The sequence below is a fragment of the Fundulus heteroclitus genome, unplaced genomic scaffold (assembly GCF_011125445.2).
Source record: "Fundulus heteroclitus isolate FHET01 unplaced genomic scaffold, MU-UCD_Fhet_4.1 scaffold_460, whole genome shotgun sequence".
Lineage (NCBI taxonomy): Eukaryota > Metazoa > Chordata > Actinopteri > Cyprinodontiformes > Fundulidae > Fundulus > Fundulus heteroclitus.
This window is the reverse complement of record NW_023396880.1, coordinates 25,258-42,985: the sequence shown is the minus strand read 5'-3', so window position 1 is coordinate 42,985 and position 17,728 is coordinate 25,258. Positions and strand designations below refer to the sequence as shown.

Here is a 17,728-nt window from a genome sequence, read left to right as displayed (position 1 = left end):
TAATAACAAATCTGCCCGGTAGACACTGTTACTGAGTAAAGATGAGTAAACGTCAGACATTTTTTGCATCAGTGAGGTGTTTATAATAAAGTCAAATAAAGTATAGATTTGTGGGAAGTTATTTGAAAGGAAATTATATTTTCAGTCACATGACACATCTTTAGTTTTTTTCAAGCTGCAAAAGTGCAAGACAGAGTGAGAAATATAGCTGTATGGACGAACATTGTACGGATATGTTGCTTTGTTTTGTCCTTTAGATGTTTCAACCTGTTAGTTAAAAACTTGCTGGATTTTAAAATGATGGAAATCTAGATTCAATACATAATGAGTTATGTACATTCTCTATTGAGCAGCAGTGACTTACTGTGCTAATCATAAAAGATGATGAAAACAGTTTAAAATGTCAGCTTCCTCTCAATTTTTGTCCCGCAGGGCAAGATAATGCCTCACCTTGTGATAAAAATAAGACCACTTGCACTAAGAAGGTTTAAAACAATGTGCTGTTTTTATATTATAGTTTTTAAAGAGAAATCAAAATCAACTAAAATCTGAACAGGCAGATTGTACCTTTACAAAAACTGGAGATAAGAATGTGGCAACAACAACAATCTGATCAGAGCATCTTTGCATCTTACCAAAATAATAAATACTACATGTTTACCTCTGATGAAACGCAGGTGGGAGTGATCATTTAAAAACATATGCAAATCATTTTTTGAAAAAGTTAAGAAATAAGATGTTAATGCAGCATGTTTCCATTAAAATGATGCTGATTGTTCTCCATTACCCTGACATTTGTTATTTAGCCTGAAGTTTACTTTAAATCCACGTTCATTCAAATGAAAATCAAATGTACAAGTTCTATCAGACGTTTTGTGCAAAAAAGGGTAAAATATATTTGAAATGGAGCTATTAAGAATATGGCAGTCTGGGGCACAGCCTGGCCTGAGCTGGTGAGTCAATGGACTGATATCCACAATGAAATGAGTCCTGAACTAATGGGCTGGAAGACCACTCAATAGCTATGTTTACATGCACAAATTTTCATGATCGGATTAAAATGTATTTGGATTAAATAATGGGATTGTACCTTTTATACGGGCACACAATCAATGAATCCAATCATAATGCGCATGTGTATGCACCTGGCTTTATTCAGACTATTATACAGTCCTCAGGTATATATATCAAATATCAAATTCCCCTAAAAAAAAACAACAACAAAAAAACAGATGTAGTATTACTGTCTTTGCTAAACTACAAAAATAGTAAACAAAGCAGTATTATACATGCTTGTTTGTCTTGTTCTAATTGAGTAAGCAGCAATTTTGAGCTCTTTTATTTTTTCGAACAGAAAGGTTGTATAAGGAGATAAAAAATAAATAAAAGTCGTAATCTCACATTTAAAATGGACAACTGAGTTTAGTTTTATTCAATACAGTTAGAATCTGGATTGGGTTCTTTGTCGTCATGGACATAATGCGCTTTCTGAAAATATCAGATACATACTGTATGTGCCAACTGCAAGTCAAAAACTGTATTTAGCAAGTCCCAAGATAAAAAAAATAAATAATCAGAACACACAAATTTCATGTGATCATAACAAACAAGGGAACTTACACATTTAATCTAATGTGGAAAATCTTAAAAATATAAATGGGCAGCAGGTACTTTGATAGAGCAAATAGTTTAAAATCAAACACAAAATGGAGGAATTACATCGTTATCCCCACTGTGTACAGCATAATAAAGCATGTGCTCAAAACCATTCTCAGATTTAATCAGTGTGGAAACTATTAGGTGTCATGCACTTAATGAAAACCAAAAAAGAAATCTGATTTTCAGCATCTCAGCTGCAAATTACTAATCAGTTGATTAAGAAAAAAATTGCCCAATTCGGATCTCTTGCCACCTGATTGGTCTATCTCTATCACTTTGGAAAAATTCTGATTCAAAGAGGAGCAAGAATAAAATAGACCTTTCTTCACCAACAGATAACTATTTTCCTCATGGAAGTATTTGGCCCATTGATTGTGATTGATGAAGTTCCCAGACTTAATATCAAAGTATAACTTAACAGTGTGAGAATATTGAAAATTAATCTAGGAGATCAATCTTGAGCTAGGCGTATTTGCCTTTTTTCCTCCAATCTTGTGCTAATTCTGTATTTTTTTTTTTTTTTATGGTGAGCTCAGCTTAGCACAAACTCAAGTTGAAAACAACGACTTTCTGAGTGGGACAAATGTGACAGTGAATTTATAACAGCTACTAGCCAGCCTTTTCTGTAAAATTAAACAAACTCTCCCTAGATATAATTGGTTCAATATAATTGTGTAATAGATCTGTTTGTTTGTTTTTAAAGATAAAATCGACATTCCCAGTAGCAAGAAAACATAAGGGAACATATCTGAGCTCTTTCAAAACACATCTTCAAGTTTTTTTATTGGTGCAGTCTCACCTTTAAGGAGATTCTTTTTAAACCAATTTTCTCATTCCAAGTTATATCTTTTATTTTGTACAACTTCCAACTGGCAAGCAGACAGACATTCAATAAGCCCAATCCTCCCAGTTTGCCCCAGCATGCTTTCACCTGTAACGTCGCTACCAATACAGTCAACACCAGCCAATAACTACTAGAAAGAAAAGTCTGCTGTTGTTCTGTTAAGCTTTTGTAGGAGTTCTAACTGCATGCAGTGCAAGCACAACCATGTTAGAAATGTATATAAACATTTAAAGTAATGCAAGCAGGATACAGAAATTTCTCGTATTGGGAGTGGCGAATATCCATAAATATGCATGTTCATAAAAAGATGGAGCAAAAAACTGTAACATATAATATAGATTTGGATCAGCTGAAGTTCCGAAGACAATCAATGTCATTATCAGAGTCAAACTCTGGGTTGCAAGAAGTTCATACTTTCATGTTCGAACCTAGATGCAACTTGAATGCTTCAGAATCTACATCAAAGTCTGTCAAAAGAAACTTGTCCACCATAACTTTGAATAAAGGAATGTACTATTGCAGTGACAAATAAAGGTTTCTTCTTCTTTTTCTTCTTCTTCCTAAATGTCCATTGTCATTAAATGATCATTCAGATGGCGTGATTGCTGCAAAGTCAGTCACTTGATGCAATCGGCTGGGTTTTCTTAGATAGAAAACATTTTACATATAGGCATAACACACCTAATTCTCTATATAATTAGATTTAACTGACTGTTTGCTCCTTGTAATGTAATTGACCCAAAGAGACACAAACAACAATCTGCCTTTTTGTCATTCAGTCCACCTTTTCAAAACTTTGTATATTCCAAAATCCTGCAGCATAAAATCCACAGCTCATTATCCAGCTGTGTTTTTATTGCCTGTCTATACTTCCCATTGAAAAAAAAACACACACTACTGCGTAGTACCTTTAAAGTCTGTAAGGCTTTAAGACATCTCTGTCCGTGACTCTGTCAGACATTCATTTCCTGCAAAGGTAAGTAACCCTTTGAAAATCTTCCATACCAAAAGTCTCAAGCATAAAATTATATTAAAAACAAATGCGGAGCCTAGCGACTTTGCCATTGGTGTTAAATGATATTATACATTGAGAACACCTAGGTAAAAAAAAAAATTAAATCTTACTACTCACAGAGGAGATGACCTCACACATCTAAGCAATGTCCATTACAGCCCCCTATGTAAAGCAAGCTGACTGGTATCCTTTTGGGAAGTTTCTCTTTTTTTTTTTTTGAGGAGCAAAGTTTAGGCTTAAGTTAAAGTGGAAATTTGTCCTCAGGTTTTTCAAACGCCTCTACATAATTTCTGATTAGATTTTAACTGATAAAGCTGCTGAGCTTTTTCCAACTTGTATCCATTATTCTCTTTTGAACATGCTCTACTTAGTCCTGGCAGGGGATGCAAAACAAGAGCCAATCCTGGCCTGACACCAGTATGATTTAAGACTGCTGAGCATTAGATGAATGACCTCCTACAATGTGTAAGTGTTCAGCTCATTTCTTCAACCCAAACCAGAGGTTTCCCTCTGGCAGTGAACCAACTGAAGGAGGATATAAGTGTGTGACTTTTCTGCATCTGTAAACACCTAAATATGAAGATGTGTGTATATTCAGCTTCCTGTCTGTGGTTTATGGACTGCCTGATTCTGTATTCTACAGAGTGCAACTTACCCATTAGTTGTGAGTGAAAATGAGGAAAAAGAGCAGAAAAGGAGAGGAGGGGGAGGTGTTACTGAGTTTCTTACAGCTCCAAAGGGACGTGTAATCTCTCTCATGAAGTGACACAAATTGAGCACAAGTGTCTGCATTCTGCATCTCGTGACAGGATATCGAAATTTACTGGCCGGAGGAGGAGGACATGCAGGATTCATCGCTCTGAGTGACATTCACAATAGCCCCCCAAAGAGAACAACTATGTGTTTCGTTTGTTTTATTACCTTTACTGGAGATGTAGTGTTTGCTGGGTGTGGTGAAGCCTCTGCTGCCGTGGCTGTTGATGGCTGCAACCCTGAACTGATACCAGCGTTGAGGCCTCAGATTGGATATCACCACATCTTCAGAGAGCGTCTGAAATCACATCATACAGGGAAAACTGTTTAGAATTAGTGCAGCTCTTTACATTTCTAGATTATTTATCACTAGTGTTATTATTACATAGTAGTAAGCATGGGTTGGGTACCGAGATGAAGGTATGCTAAGATTTTAACACTAGAACCACAAAAGAGTCAATCTGCCTCTGAGCATGTTCAATTATTTTCTCTTCAGTCATCAGGATATTTGTGCCATTAAATATCATTCAAAGGATCATGCAGAGCTAGAGACATCATGACCCCCACAGAATCAATATAAAATGCTCCACTCCAGAACATGAGTGGAATGGGATTTTTGATTTGGGAGAATTACACTGCTTTGCATGGAGGAATCCAAGTGAATAATTTCAGTGATAGACAGCATAAAAATCATACTAAAATAATTAAAATATATGACAAAGAAATATTCCAGTGGTACAGAGAGTGGAAGAGGGCAGTCGGCAGCATAATTACTAGATCTTATCACAGCAAGTACATTACTTTTCTATTAGACTATGATTATAACTTTAAAGGAGCAAAATAATTTTTTGAATATGAGCTCTATAGATAATCGCACCCCGAGTACGTCCTTAGCTCAACACAAAACACCCTGAAAATGCTATAAGGGAATAAAAGAGTAGGGGCTGTGGAGTAAAACATCAAGCACATCAACCACTGTGTGTTTGTTGTATGCACTCCTGTATATTCAACTCTGTAGCGAACAGAGGAGTGTGCAGCTGCACATTTTGTGGGAGTTTATGTCAGCATGTCCCAACTCCTTAGTTCTAACGTTGAATAATGTGTGGTTTTTGGTCTTGGGGATACAATTATAACAGTGGTGTAAAATATTCTAATCAATAAAACAAAAGGATTAACTTTTTTGAGCAATTGTCAGGAATTGCTGACTGCTGTTTCTGCATGTAGATGCAGTTTAAATCATGGAGTAAACAGCTATTTTACAGTGAAAACAACTTTATTCATTTGTTTTTTTGGTTTATTTATTTTTTGATGGTCAACTCTTATACTGCTTACAATATATAAAACCAGACAAAATGAGCAAAAATAATTGTTTTAACTGTCATTTTTTGTCATTGCTTTGGCCCTTCAGACAAGGCGTCAAAATGACTCCCTCTGCTGGTTCTAGGGTTTAAAAAGTGGCAGTTTTGAAAAGACACATTTTCTGAAATACCATTCAGGACAGAGAAAGTGCCACAGCGACAGGGCGGTGTCTTTAGGCTGAACAGAGCATGAAGTTGTAGCATTGACCTTCCTCAATATCTTGCTTTTTAGTGACTTTTAAATGTTTATTTTATTTATTTATTTATTTATTTATTTATAGCAAGAAACACAAAATTTGGTTGTTGGGATATATATTTGTGGTCACAACAAAGCAAACAATTTTTAAAAGTAACATAAACCCCTAATGTTGTGTACACTTCAGGAGAACTGCTCATCTCTTTTGTTAAGACATTGTAATTTTAAACTACAGCTAGGGAGCCTGCTGAACAGATAGCAACACTATTTAACCAACTGAGATTAGCTTGTTAAACTTGTGGTGCTTTATTGTTTCTCTACTGTTTCTACTTAAAGAACAGAAAAGGATAACAGTGTATTATTCTGCACAAGAAATACTTCAAAACTACTCCTAATTTCAGCATGTGGTTATATTTTCTTTGTGTAAAACTCAAAATAACACTAAACATTCTAAGTAACATCATTATAACTGGTCATGGTTTAGTAAGAGATTCTTACAGTATTAGAACAAGAGATGCACCGATCCACTTTTTTCCGATGCCGATACCTGGGCTAAGCATATCAGCCGATACCGATTCCATACTACTGTTGAATGAATGAACCGTGTACCTAGTGCCATGTGAGTGAAGTCATCAGGCTTGAAATAAACATTGTTAAAAAAGTTCTGCATGTTCTTTAGCATGGTGGTTTTGGAGGTGCTTATTTAAGTTTGTGGTTTGAATTTACCAACCTTATCACTTATGCATTGCAGATGCTGCATGTTTCAGTCGGACTTGTTGGCGTATCAAGTTTGAAATGTTTCCAAATAGCCAATTTGGCTCAGTCCGGCACTTGCTCCATGTTACTCTGTGTTTGCTCATCACTAGCTGCATGTTCTGCGGAACCACCTTTGCAAACGTAGAATAGAAGTCACTAGATCGCCGTAACTGTATTGCTGTGTGTGACAGCACCAATCCGATCCGGATATCAGATTGGTGCATCTATAATTAGAACCTTCAATAATAATGCCAGGTTATGATAGCATTTATTTCACAGTCTCTTTATGAAACAAAAAAGCAACAAGTATTCTAGCTCTTGTTATATTAATATACCAGTGATCAGCCCAGTTATAATAATGTTTATAAGATTTCTTTTTGTTATTTTGATACATAAAATTAATACATAGATCGATTCATAGGTTGAATCTTGTAAGCAAGGTAAAGGTGTGTGATTTCTCCAGCCAGCTGTCTGACAGTGTGTAGCAATAAGCGGGGTAAGCGCAACACTCCATTATTTTATGCTCAACACAGCTGGAGAAAGCTCTGGCCACTCCAGCACTTCCACTGGCATGCTTTTAAGTCTAATTAAAAAGACATAAAATCATAGGAAAGGCATTTGCCCTAATAAATTTATTTCAAAAGTAATAACGTGATGCCCTGGTCAACTCATCTCTAACTACATTTTCCCTAAAAGCAGAACATAAATTTCATTGATGAAAGTTTTACTGACAGAGTAAATTAAGTTCTCCTGCACCATCTGATAATTGTTAAAAGTACCAAAGACACATGTTCTGTCTCTCTGACAGTTCGTATCTAATGACAGTTTAAAAGCTGCTCATCTACACTCCGTCGCACACACGCATACTGACACGCGCTGTCATCTATTTAAGTCCATAATGTGCATTCAGTCATTCAGAATCAGCCGGTGGAAAGACTGTGGCTGCCTGTGGTTCCCTTTTAAGTTCTGCTTATTTACCTAACCTCACACAGACACACACACATGGACGCGCAGTTCGCACACACACACACGGTCGTTTACACAAATATACACACCCACACACATGGGTTTACCCTGGCAGAGTGGGAGAGACTGGCTGGGGTGGAGAGGTTTAGACAGTAAGGCAGCAGACTGATGAGGTGGAAACAGAGTCTAGCATCCATCTCCATAGCTGGGATATTTCATCATTTAAGGCAAAGTGAGAGTTATGATGTAAAGACATGTTAAAAAATGCTGTGGTGTGTTGCTCCACAGTTAAAGGCACAGGAACCGTTTTAATGCTCAGACTGAGTGCCTGCAGACACCCTTTTTTCCAGCAGCCAGCTTACTTATATTATTCCCATCCAACGACACTCGTTAATTAGAAACAATTTATTATAGAACAAATATGTATGTCGCTAAACTACGTATTACACTCCATTCCCACCCTCTCGACTATTTCTGATTTCATTTTTCAACACATCAGCTTTGATAGAGATGTAGTAATAGGCTGCTGTGTTCGTTACTCACCATGACAACAGTGGCCCATGGAGAGGCGTGGTCCTCACTGGGGTGAATGCCGATGTTCCAGCGGGACTGAAGCACGTAAATGACAGGCTCCATGCTGACATTGAACTTTGACACCCACGCCACCTTCACATGACCCTCTTGGTCCTCCACAAATCGCATCTCCCTGCGAGGTTTCAAGGGCACACCTGACAGAAAAAAAATGTCAGCAGTTTGCTTAACCTTGTTTTATTTTGGTCAAATCCATTGCGACACCAGGGAGAACAAGTGTTGATGGATTGAAGTTATGGGTTTCAGTGGGTTAAATACATTTTTAAATGAACTGTGAGGAGAATTTAGTAACCTCAAGAGGTGAAGCAGCACACCCAACCAAGAAAATATTTTTTACAAATTACAGACAAAGGGGATTTGGATATAAAAAACAAAACAAGAAATGCAAATAAATCCATTTTGCAACTACATAAACACTATTTCAGAAATACTTTACTACCAATACTTTTTTAAGAACTGCTAAATTAGAAATAGAAAAGTTAGGGTTGATTTTTTTAAGAGATATGTTTTTAAAGATCAATTTTATTTTTTTTTTACAGTTATTTGAGATTGTGTGTTTGAGTTCATGGAACATGTGATGGCCACACCTGCAGCCACACAGTCGGTAACCTCACAAACCACTTTTTCACTTTAAGTTTTCACATACTGAAGTATAAATACATTGATTTGTTTGGTTTTTAGTGTGACAATATTAAAGTGCATTAGTTGCAATTGTAGCGCGCACATTTGGTTAACTTTTGCATATTTAATTTTGTTACATGCTTAACATCTGTTTGTTTTCTTTTTAAACATTTTATAAACCGTTAAAAAAATGGTAAAATAAATGAAAGTTAAAAGTACCATATAAGACCAATCATTGTAAAATTATTGTTAATTCACCTGTAAAGCCTTATTTATGTGGGCTGTAATGAGTCACATGATCAGAGTTTAAAATTAATTTTGAGTTATATCAAACATGGATGCAGAGGAGGAACAAATGTCTTATTCAATGTTACTATGCACGTGGTCGAAAAGGCGCACACGGTAATCGGCCATTGTCTTGTGTTCAATATTGATAACGTGTTTCTTGTTCAATCTAGCAGATTTTGTGAGTTCAGTTCTTAATTTTGTTCCCATAATGCTACTGTGTTTTGTACAGCTTCAGTGACAAATTTAGCATGAGGTTTAAACTTAGTACGTTTAAACCATTAGCTGCATAAGCCAGAAGTAATGACAGATACCTGAAGTCCTTAACAAAAGGTCAATGTAGTGTAATGTTAGTGTGTTTTCCTTGTTTAACAAGCATCAGCAACTGATCAAAACATATCACGTGTAAGACGAAAAAATCCTAAATTCATGATCTCTAGTATTGTTCAAACTGTGATAGTTTTGTAAACTTATTTTAATGAGATAGAAAGAATGACCCTACTTTTCATTTGGTACAAGGCGTTTAGGTTTTTGCCTGATGGCTCTTTCTAAACTATCCATTGCTACCTTGAAAATTATAAGCACATTTCTCTGTATCTTTATAAATATTTCATCTTATCGGCAACATTAGAGGATACAGGTGAAGAGATTATCTGCATCACGCATGCCATTTAAGGAAATATCTTGACTTGGCACAGCATGTTTTTAAATTGCTCTGAAACTATTATACTATACATAATACCAATGAGCTGTTCTTATCACATGTTCTTCCTTGTCCCTGCTATCACCCTAAAATGAGTGCATAACTTGTGATTGACAGCATTACATATACATTTATCATTGAATCTGCAACCTGAAAGCTCACATCTTGTTTCAGTCTCCCAGCAGCCTGGTTACAGTAAATTCACAGGTGTGCATGCTTCTTATTCTACTGGGAGCACCACTCCATGGGGCTTGCAAGGCGTACCGATCTCCATGTACAATAAATTAGCTTACCTGGAGTGCTGTCAACAGGGTGTGGGCATATATGTTACAGCTTAATCCAATAGGAAACTGGCGCTGAGAAATACTGGCACTATGATTATGATTGTTAACTAGCTAGATTGCTTTGTGCTTTCTTAAAACAATTAAACTCTTGCACTTTATCATGCATATTTGGCAGCATATGCACTAATGAAGATACGTCCAATATATTGCAGAGATCATCCATGTTCTGTATGTTTTTAATGTTTTTATGTGGTCTTAGTCTATAGTGAAGGGAATTTAACAAAGTTAAAAAAATATGTGATCACTGATCATTGTGAATTATCAGTCATAAAATAGGAAGGTTTCTTAAATGATCTTTCAGATAGAAGAGTCTGCTTATGCAGATGGATGCAAACCTAATTCTGTGTATGTTTTAAAAGGAACCCCCGAAGCCAAATATAGCGCAGTTAATTTAATAATTTAAATTAAAAAGAATATGTTGATAGCCTAAGTGCACCTTTATGCGGGTGACTCCATACTTTATTCAGTTAGCTATACTCTAAGGCAGGCTGCTGACAAACTACAAACTGCCTTTCAGCTGCAGCAGGTCTCACTGGCTGCATTTAAATTTTTTTAATTACAGCTCCTATTCCTTGACCTTTCATGAGGTCAACAGCAAGAACTCTATCATGAGGAGGAAAGGAGCTTCGGACTGCTGTGCTGACTTCAGACAGCCTTTAATTTATACGGCATTAGGCGAAGGAAACACACATGGATGATTCTAGTCAAATTCAGGCCTACAGCCTTCCAAAAAAATAACTACAAAGTGTGCGCTCTCTTCTCTACGGACATTTCCGTTAATTTCAGCTAAGTGAGCTGTGCTTATACATCATGTCACGCAAAGGATTGTGGGATTCCTTATAGCTCCTTAGTGCCTCCTTCCTTACTGATTGCACTATTCGACCAGCACTTATGGCAAACGCTGATGCACTTCCACTTTGGCTTAAGAGTCCTTAGCCAAAAGACGGTTTCGGATGCAGCCACTGTTTTCCAGAAATCAGCCTCTTATCTCAGATGAAGCTAAACTAGGGTAGATCATATTGACAGTCTCATTCTGAAAAATATTTGGGTAGTTGGCTGGAAGATAGCAGTTCTTTTAGAGCGACTAACAATTTGGTAATGTTACATATCAAATAAAGCTAAAGTAAAATAATAATAACACATAAAAAGTAAATATATAACAAGAAATATTAACAATAATAATAAATGTAATTAGAATGAGAATTAGCTGTAAATCTTAAAATAAATGTTAAATTTCCTCCTACGAGGAGAAATTTGGAAGGAATTGTATTTACCTTTATATAAATTGGCTGGTGCTTGACAAGTGTGCCCGCAGCCATTAGAGCAACACTTTCTGGTGGACGGACAGTCTTGGTCTAATGAGCAGCTCTCGACACAGGCTGCAGCGAATCCTGTGGCTCGCTGAGGTGGGGGGCAGTCTCCCTGGCGGGACAACCTCAGAGAGGCCAGAAACTCCCTGCTCGTCACACACTCTGTCTGTTTCTGAAAAAGACAAGCCAGGGGGTACCATGGTTATTATTATTACTAAAGTTAACACACACAGTGGTCAGAATATGCAATATTCAGAATATAAACATACACAGTAATCTCACACGCGAAGTAAATGTTTTTCATGCTGAGAGTCTGAAATCTACTCAGATTTCCTTCTTAAAAGCAAAAATGTGAGAGCATGTATATTTGTGTGTGTTTTCCCCTGTCTGCTCACAAGGCCGCAGTTTAGCCAGATGTAAACAAAAGCTTTACCTAATGGCTCTGAAATTACCCTGTGGTCCTAACCAGCCAGCCAGTCAGTAACACGCTTCAGCTATTGTGATGAAAAACTAATCTGTCCGAAAACCACAGCAACTGCCTCTACAAATAATCATTTAGGGCCACACACGCATGCAAAATACAGATGAAACAGTTGCACACTGATCTGCATGCTTAGAGAACCTCTCGAATTTTTTAATTTGTAACACACAGGTTTATATGTCCATGTTTACAATATGAAAACATCTTAAGGATGCCAAGAAATGCAAGTTTGTGCAGTCGAGACAACGCCACCAAGGTTGATGTGACTTTCAGAAACACACTTATTATATTTCCATCTTACCTCACATGACTTTGAAGTGATGACCTTCCTGGGTTCCCACAATTCTTTGCATGGCTGAAGGCACTGTACATTAAAAAAAAAAAATAACATCACTGCAATCTCAGTTTGTACAGTCAACAATGCTTCAGCTATGGTGAATTTAATAGGAGGGAGACAGTGAAAACCAATTTAAGAAACTGCATTATTCTCACTAAATAGATATTTTTAATATCTGCTGAAATTTTAATCAGAGTACATTTGATCTTAAAATACGTTTACCAATGATCAAGGATGTAACAGTACACAAAAATCCAGGTTTCCTACATATTCCAGTTTTAAAGACATGGTTTGGTGCGTTATCGGTTCACACTAATGAAGAAAAATAAAGAGAAATGTAGGTTTTTTCCAAACATCAATCTTATTCTGAAGGTAATTCATTCTGAAGCTGCTCATCAACAGAGATTCCTTCAACTTGCATCTCACACGTTTGGGTTCTTTGGATACTACAGGTAAAGTTGCACCACAGAATATTGCATCTTGTTTTTAGTTCCAGACATAAACATGCTGCATGCGTTCAGGTCTAAAACAAAGCTGTATCTGTACGATACACAGGCATACCATTCCAACGACGCAGTCCCGAATATTTTTGGTATGAATACAGTTACACCCCCTAACAATTATTCATAATCACACTGGAGATAACCATATAACCATATAACGATGGTTTACCGAGGGTAAACCATCGGTCGAGGCAGATGACCGTTCATACTGAGCCCGGTTCTGCCGGAGGTTTTTCCTTCCCGTTAATGGGTGGTTTTTCTTCCCACTGTCGCTTCATGCTTGCTCAGTATGAGGGATTGCAGCAAAGCCATGTACAATGCAGATGACTCTTCCTGTGGCTCTACGGTTCCCCAGGAGTGAGTGCTGCTTGTCGGGACTTTGATGCAATCAACTGGTTTCCTTATATAGGACATTTTTGACCAATCTGTATAATCTGACCCAATCTGTATAATATGATTGAACTTGACTTTGTAAAGTGCCTTGAGATGACATGTTTCATGATTTGGCGCTATATAAATAAAATTGAATTGAATTGAATTGAATAATAATTTCTTGTAGTTAAAAAATAATTAGCTGTTTTCAGAATGAATGTCTTGACTAATTAAAGCTTTAGTAAGTAACTTTTGGAAAAAAAATTTTTCTTGCTATATCCTTACAATATACTATAAGAAAGATAATATGTGGGGGAAAAAAAACTCAAGCTCCACCGGCTCCTCCCAGTGGTCCTACTGCCATTTGCAGAAATACACCGCTCCCAGTCAGAAACAACCAATCAGAGCCAAGAGGAATGTCTTAGTAGTGTCAATCACACATATACGTGCTGCTCACATTCCTCTCCCTGCACACCGCCTACCATTGTTCAACATCAAGGTTGCAGAAATAACCTAATGTTACAGAAAAACTGCCAATTTCTCTAGTGGCACCAGCTCAGAAAACAAAGACAGGTGATAAGAAAACCGATGACAAAAAGCAAGCTAAAAGGAAAGAATTACACTGAATCTGAGATTAAATGAGGGTAAACGCTGGAGCAGTACGGCAGGCTCCACTGTGGGAGGAGGGCAGCAGCAAGCAAAGGGGAGGGATCTGCAGGGTGTGCTTTTTCAAATTTTCATGTCCACGTTTTACTCAGAACTTCTTACTGCAGCTTTAATCCAAATTGTCAAATGGTGATACATGCATTTATTTTTCTGCACAAGAATACAGCCATGTTCAAATGTATTTTCACTACAAAATAAAGATTGTTACTTTTCGGCTGCACTTATTTCATGAACCTCAAATTTTGTGCAGTTATTACATTTAACATTTAATAGAGTTTGACAGAAAAGTGCCTTGAAAGCCAAGAGGTTAGTAAAACAAAATTCTAACAACACTGACTCGAATCATTTTCTGCATAAGGAAACACAAGATGAGTCTAACTATTCATGTCCTTAGTCAACGGCAGTCCTGCCTGGTATGCTCTGTGTTGAGGTCATTTAGGAGTCATTTCTAGATGCACCTCCTCAGCAATATAATTGGTTTTGACAACTAGGTAAAGGGGTATGGATTTAAATTTTTCCATGTGGTTGATTTTAATTTATTGTTGGCATGGTTTAACTTTCACTATGTTCATGTCGGGAAAATGTAAAAAAAGTATTAAATGAAACTGATTTCGATTTTAACAATGCCATAAATAGACAGTGATCATTTTTAAGGTGACTCTTACTTTCCCATCCTACAGAAGTAGTATTCATTCTGATCTGAAACTAAAAACTTGTGTACTCTTGTTTGTAAACTAGATTAATTTCAAAATCGATTGGTCGCACTTGATTTTAATTAAGGCTAGATTTCAGGGGGTTAAACAAACACCCACTGAAAACTGCTCTGATTTCTATTTGTAAAATCCTAGTAAAACACATTTAAGTATGTGGTTGTTACGAAATAAAATCTAAAAAAGTTCAAAGGGTATGAACACTTCTGCAAGGCACAACAGAGATGAATTCCAGCTGACTGATCAAACTGGCACAAATAACAAAATCTGTAAATCAACAATTGTCCAGTTCTGTTCTGGAAAATGAACATGAGCATTTCCCAGAACAATTTCCCCAAACAGCTTAAGATTAAAGAAATAAAGAGGAGAAAGGGTCTAATGATGAGAATGAATAAAGTGTCATGCTGTTAGAAGATTTCAGGCAGCGGATCTCATAGCATAAGCCAGCAGAACACACACTTCCAAAGCACACTCATCTGGTTTGCCACCTCAGTGAACTGGTGAGTGATGTCTCTCACCAAATTAAAACCAGACAGCATATAAAAACTGTGGTTTCACCCTGAACCTTCTCTCCCCCACCTCCTTTCTCTCCATGCCTGTCTGTCTCCCTCAGCTTCCTGCTGCGCCTGGCTTCAATCATCTCTCCAGTCCGTTCCCTCCCACCGGTTCCAGAAGAAGAAACATGATTTAACAAATGATAGAAAAACTTCCTCTTTGCTCCGCTATGTGGGCTAACTCTTTGATAAAACTTAAGAGTCAACAAGCTCCATTGAGGTAGGATTGTTTAAAATAGTCTTATTCAGAGCCTTGCAGTGGTAGATATTCAGAATAAAATGTGTGGATCAAAGGTTCTCACACGATCTTCGAAGAAAAGTCATTGAAGACATATGTGCTTGGTCTTTACAGTTTTGAAAAATTAGGATACCGCTTCAACACCTCATCGCAGTCGGGTCCAGTGATTGTTACACAGAAGGTTCTGCGCATGCAGAAACTACAGTATTTGGAGGAAATGCCTGCAAAAGTCTTGTTGTGAAGGCTGGAGTAATACGTACTTCATTGTTCATCTTAAAACAAATATTATTATGTTTCACCCAGATGCAACGATCTCACTATTACATTTCAGTACAAGTGCAAGCAGGTTTATAGAAGCATGGTCAATTTATATTTGCTTTTTAAGAGGTTTAAAGCTTCATTACAGTTGGTACCTTGTGTTGTCATGCTGAGGGTGCCTCACTTAAGCCTTTTTGTATTTATCCTATTGTGCTTCTGCTCAACCGGAGACAAATGTACAAGCTTACTTTGTCACAAAGACGCAAAACAATCTGCTACTGGGAAACTACATATCACTAGTGTAATCCCAAAAGACTTCGTGGGTGCATTATTTGGTATGACACAATATCCCAGGTGATGTATTCTTGCTTTAAAATAGCTATGATGCAGTATCTTTGGTCAGATGAATGTACTTTAAGTGTTCTTAACACGCAGAGCAGGAGTATTTGTTTAGTGACTGGGATGCTAAAGCTCATGGAGATGGGTGGGGACATTGTGTAATGGTAAAGGAAAGTAGGAAAAAAATGATGGTTAATCATAGTCAATATTGTTATTGCAATTTTCAGCAACATTCTTGGTAGTAAACATTTTCCTGAAATTTGACACACTTACAAACAGACTAAACTAAACTAAAAATAAGTTTAAATGTTCTTGAAATGAGTGTATTTGTCCTTGATTTGAGTAGGTAAATTAGATAATCTGTCAATGGAATAAGATTTTGCACTTAAAACAGGAAGAACTCATCTCCATCAACTTATTTCAAGTGCATTATATCTAATTATCTTATTTTAGGGGTAAAATTACTCCTTCCATTGGCAGATAATCTTATTTACCTACTCAAATCAAGGACAAATACACTCATTTCAAGAAAGTTTTACATATTTTTAGATTGTTTTTGCAGTGCAGCTCTATATTATACCATGCTTTCCAAAACCTTTTCCCATGTTACAGCCACAAGGGTAGATGGTTTTTGACCTTTTTACTGGGAATAAACTGAGAAGTGTGGTATGAATCTGTATTCAGCCCCCCACCACTCAACTAATAATTCACTGCAACCACACCCGAGCACTGTCTTAACCAGCTCTGTAAATCTACTGACAGACGTTTTCCTTCATATTTCTTTATAAAATACTTCAAGCTCAGTTTCAGGATTGAGCTTTTCTGCTTTAGAAAAGCAATCATACACCATGATGCTGCCACCACCATGTGTGACTTTAGGGGCAGTGTATTCAGCGTCATGTGGAGTTTGCTTTTTGCCATTTTGTCAAAACATTTATCTTCCCAGACCAACATATCTTCTCGATAATTGCTGTGTCACCTGCATGGCTTGTGTCAAACTTTAAATGTGACTTGTTATGGCTTTCATTGATTGCCACTCTTTCATAAAAGTCAGTGGTAGAGTGGCAATAACAACAGGTTCATCCACCTGAGCCGTTTACTGCTCCAGCTCCTCCAGAATTACCAAAGACCTCTTGGCTTCTTCTGTAATTGATGTTCTCCTTGCCCAGCCTTGTTAGTTTAGGTAGACGTCAATGTCTTGGTATGTTTGCTGCTGTGCCGTACTCTTTCCATTTTTGGATGTTGGATGCTCTGTTTTGGATTAACTGTGCACTGTGAGATGTTCTAAGCAATAAAGATATATTATTTTATAATCTAGAAAGTCCATAACGTGTCTGACTGTTCCATGATCCTCATGATGCAATTTGTTCTCTGAACAATTTTTAATGTCTTGAGAAAAACACTGTATGAACCAAACACAAGGTTTTTTTTTATTTACTAACTAGGGGGTTTCAGAAAACAACTGGCTGCTGTGGATTAATTAAGGCATACAATTAAAAAGGGACCCAAACAAAATCTCATACCACACTCCAGATTTAATTTGTTAAGGTTTTGAAAAACATTTTCTGATGTGCTTCTTTATGCTGTTTTATTGCAAAGAAATCCAAATAAAATACATAAACCTTGGGGATCTCTTACAAACCTATAATATTTTTTAAGGAATTCTATGCAAAAGATAATGTGTAAAATATATTATTATTCATTTAATTTATTGAATGCTTCTCTAAAATGATCCGGTAATTCGAATGAAATTACAACCTGACTCCATTCACAAATTTAATTTAAATGACTTTAATATACTTAAAATGCGTAATAGTCCCAGCAAGCCTCACAGACTTTAAATCAGTTGCCTTTAACTCAACATATAGA

The 17,728-nt window shown here is 36.8% G+C and overlaps 1 protein-coding gene across 1 annotated transcript in view; it reads right to left on the bottom strand.

Annotated features, from left to right (window-relative positions):
- anos1b (anosmin 1b) overlaps window positions 1-17,728 on the bottom strand; it is a 48,844-nt gene that overhangs the window by 18,945 nt on the left and 12,171 nt on the right. Inside the window, exons 2-5 of the mRNA XM_036131988.1 lie at window positions 12,184-12,246; window positions 11,366-11,573; window positions 8,091-8,275; window positions 4,440-4,569 (exon numbers count right to left, since the gene is read on the bottom strand). Coding sequence (XP_035987881.1) covers window positions 4,440-4,569; window positions 8,091-8,275; window positions 11,366-11,573; window positions 12,184-12,246 — 586 coding nt within the window. The remainder of the gene's footprint in view (window positions 1-4,439; window positions 4,570-8,090; window positions 8,276-11,365; window positions 11,574-12,183; window positions 12,247-17,728) is intronic.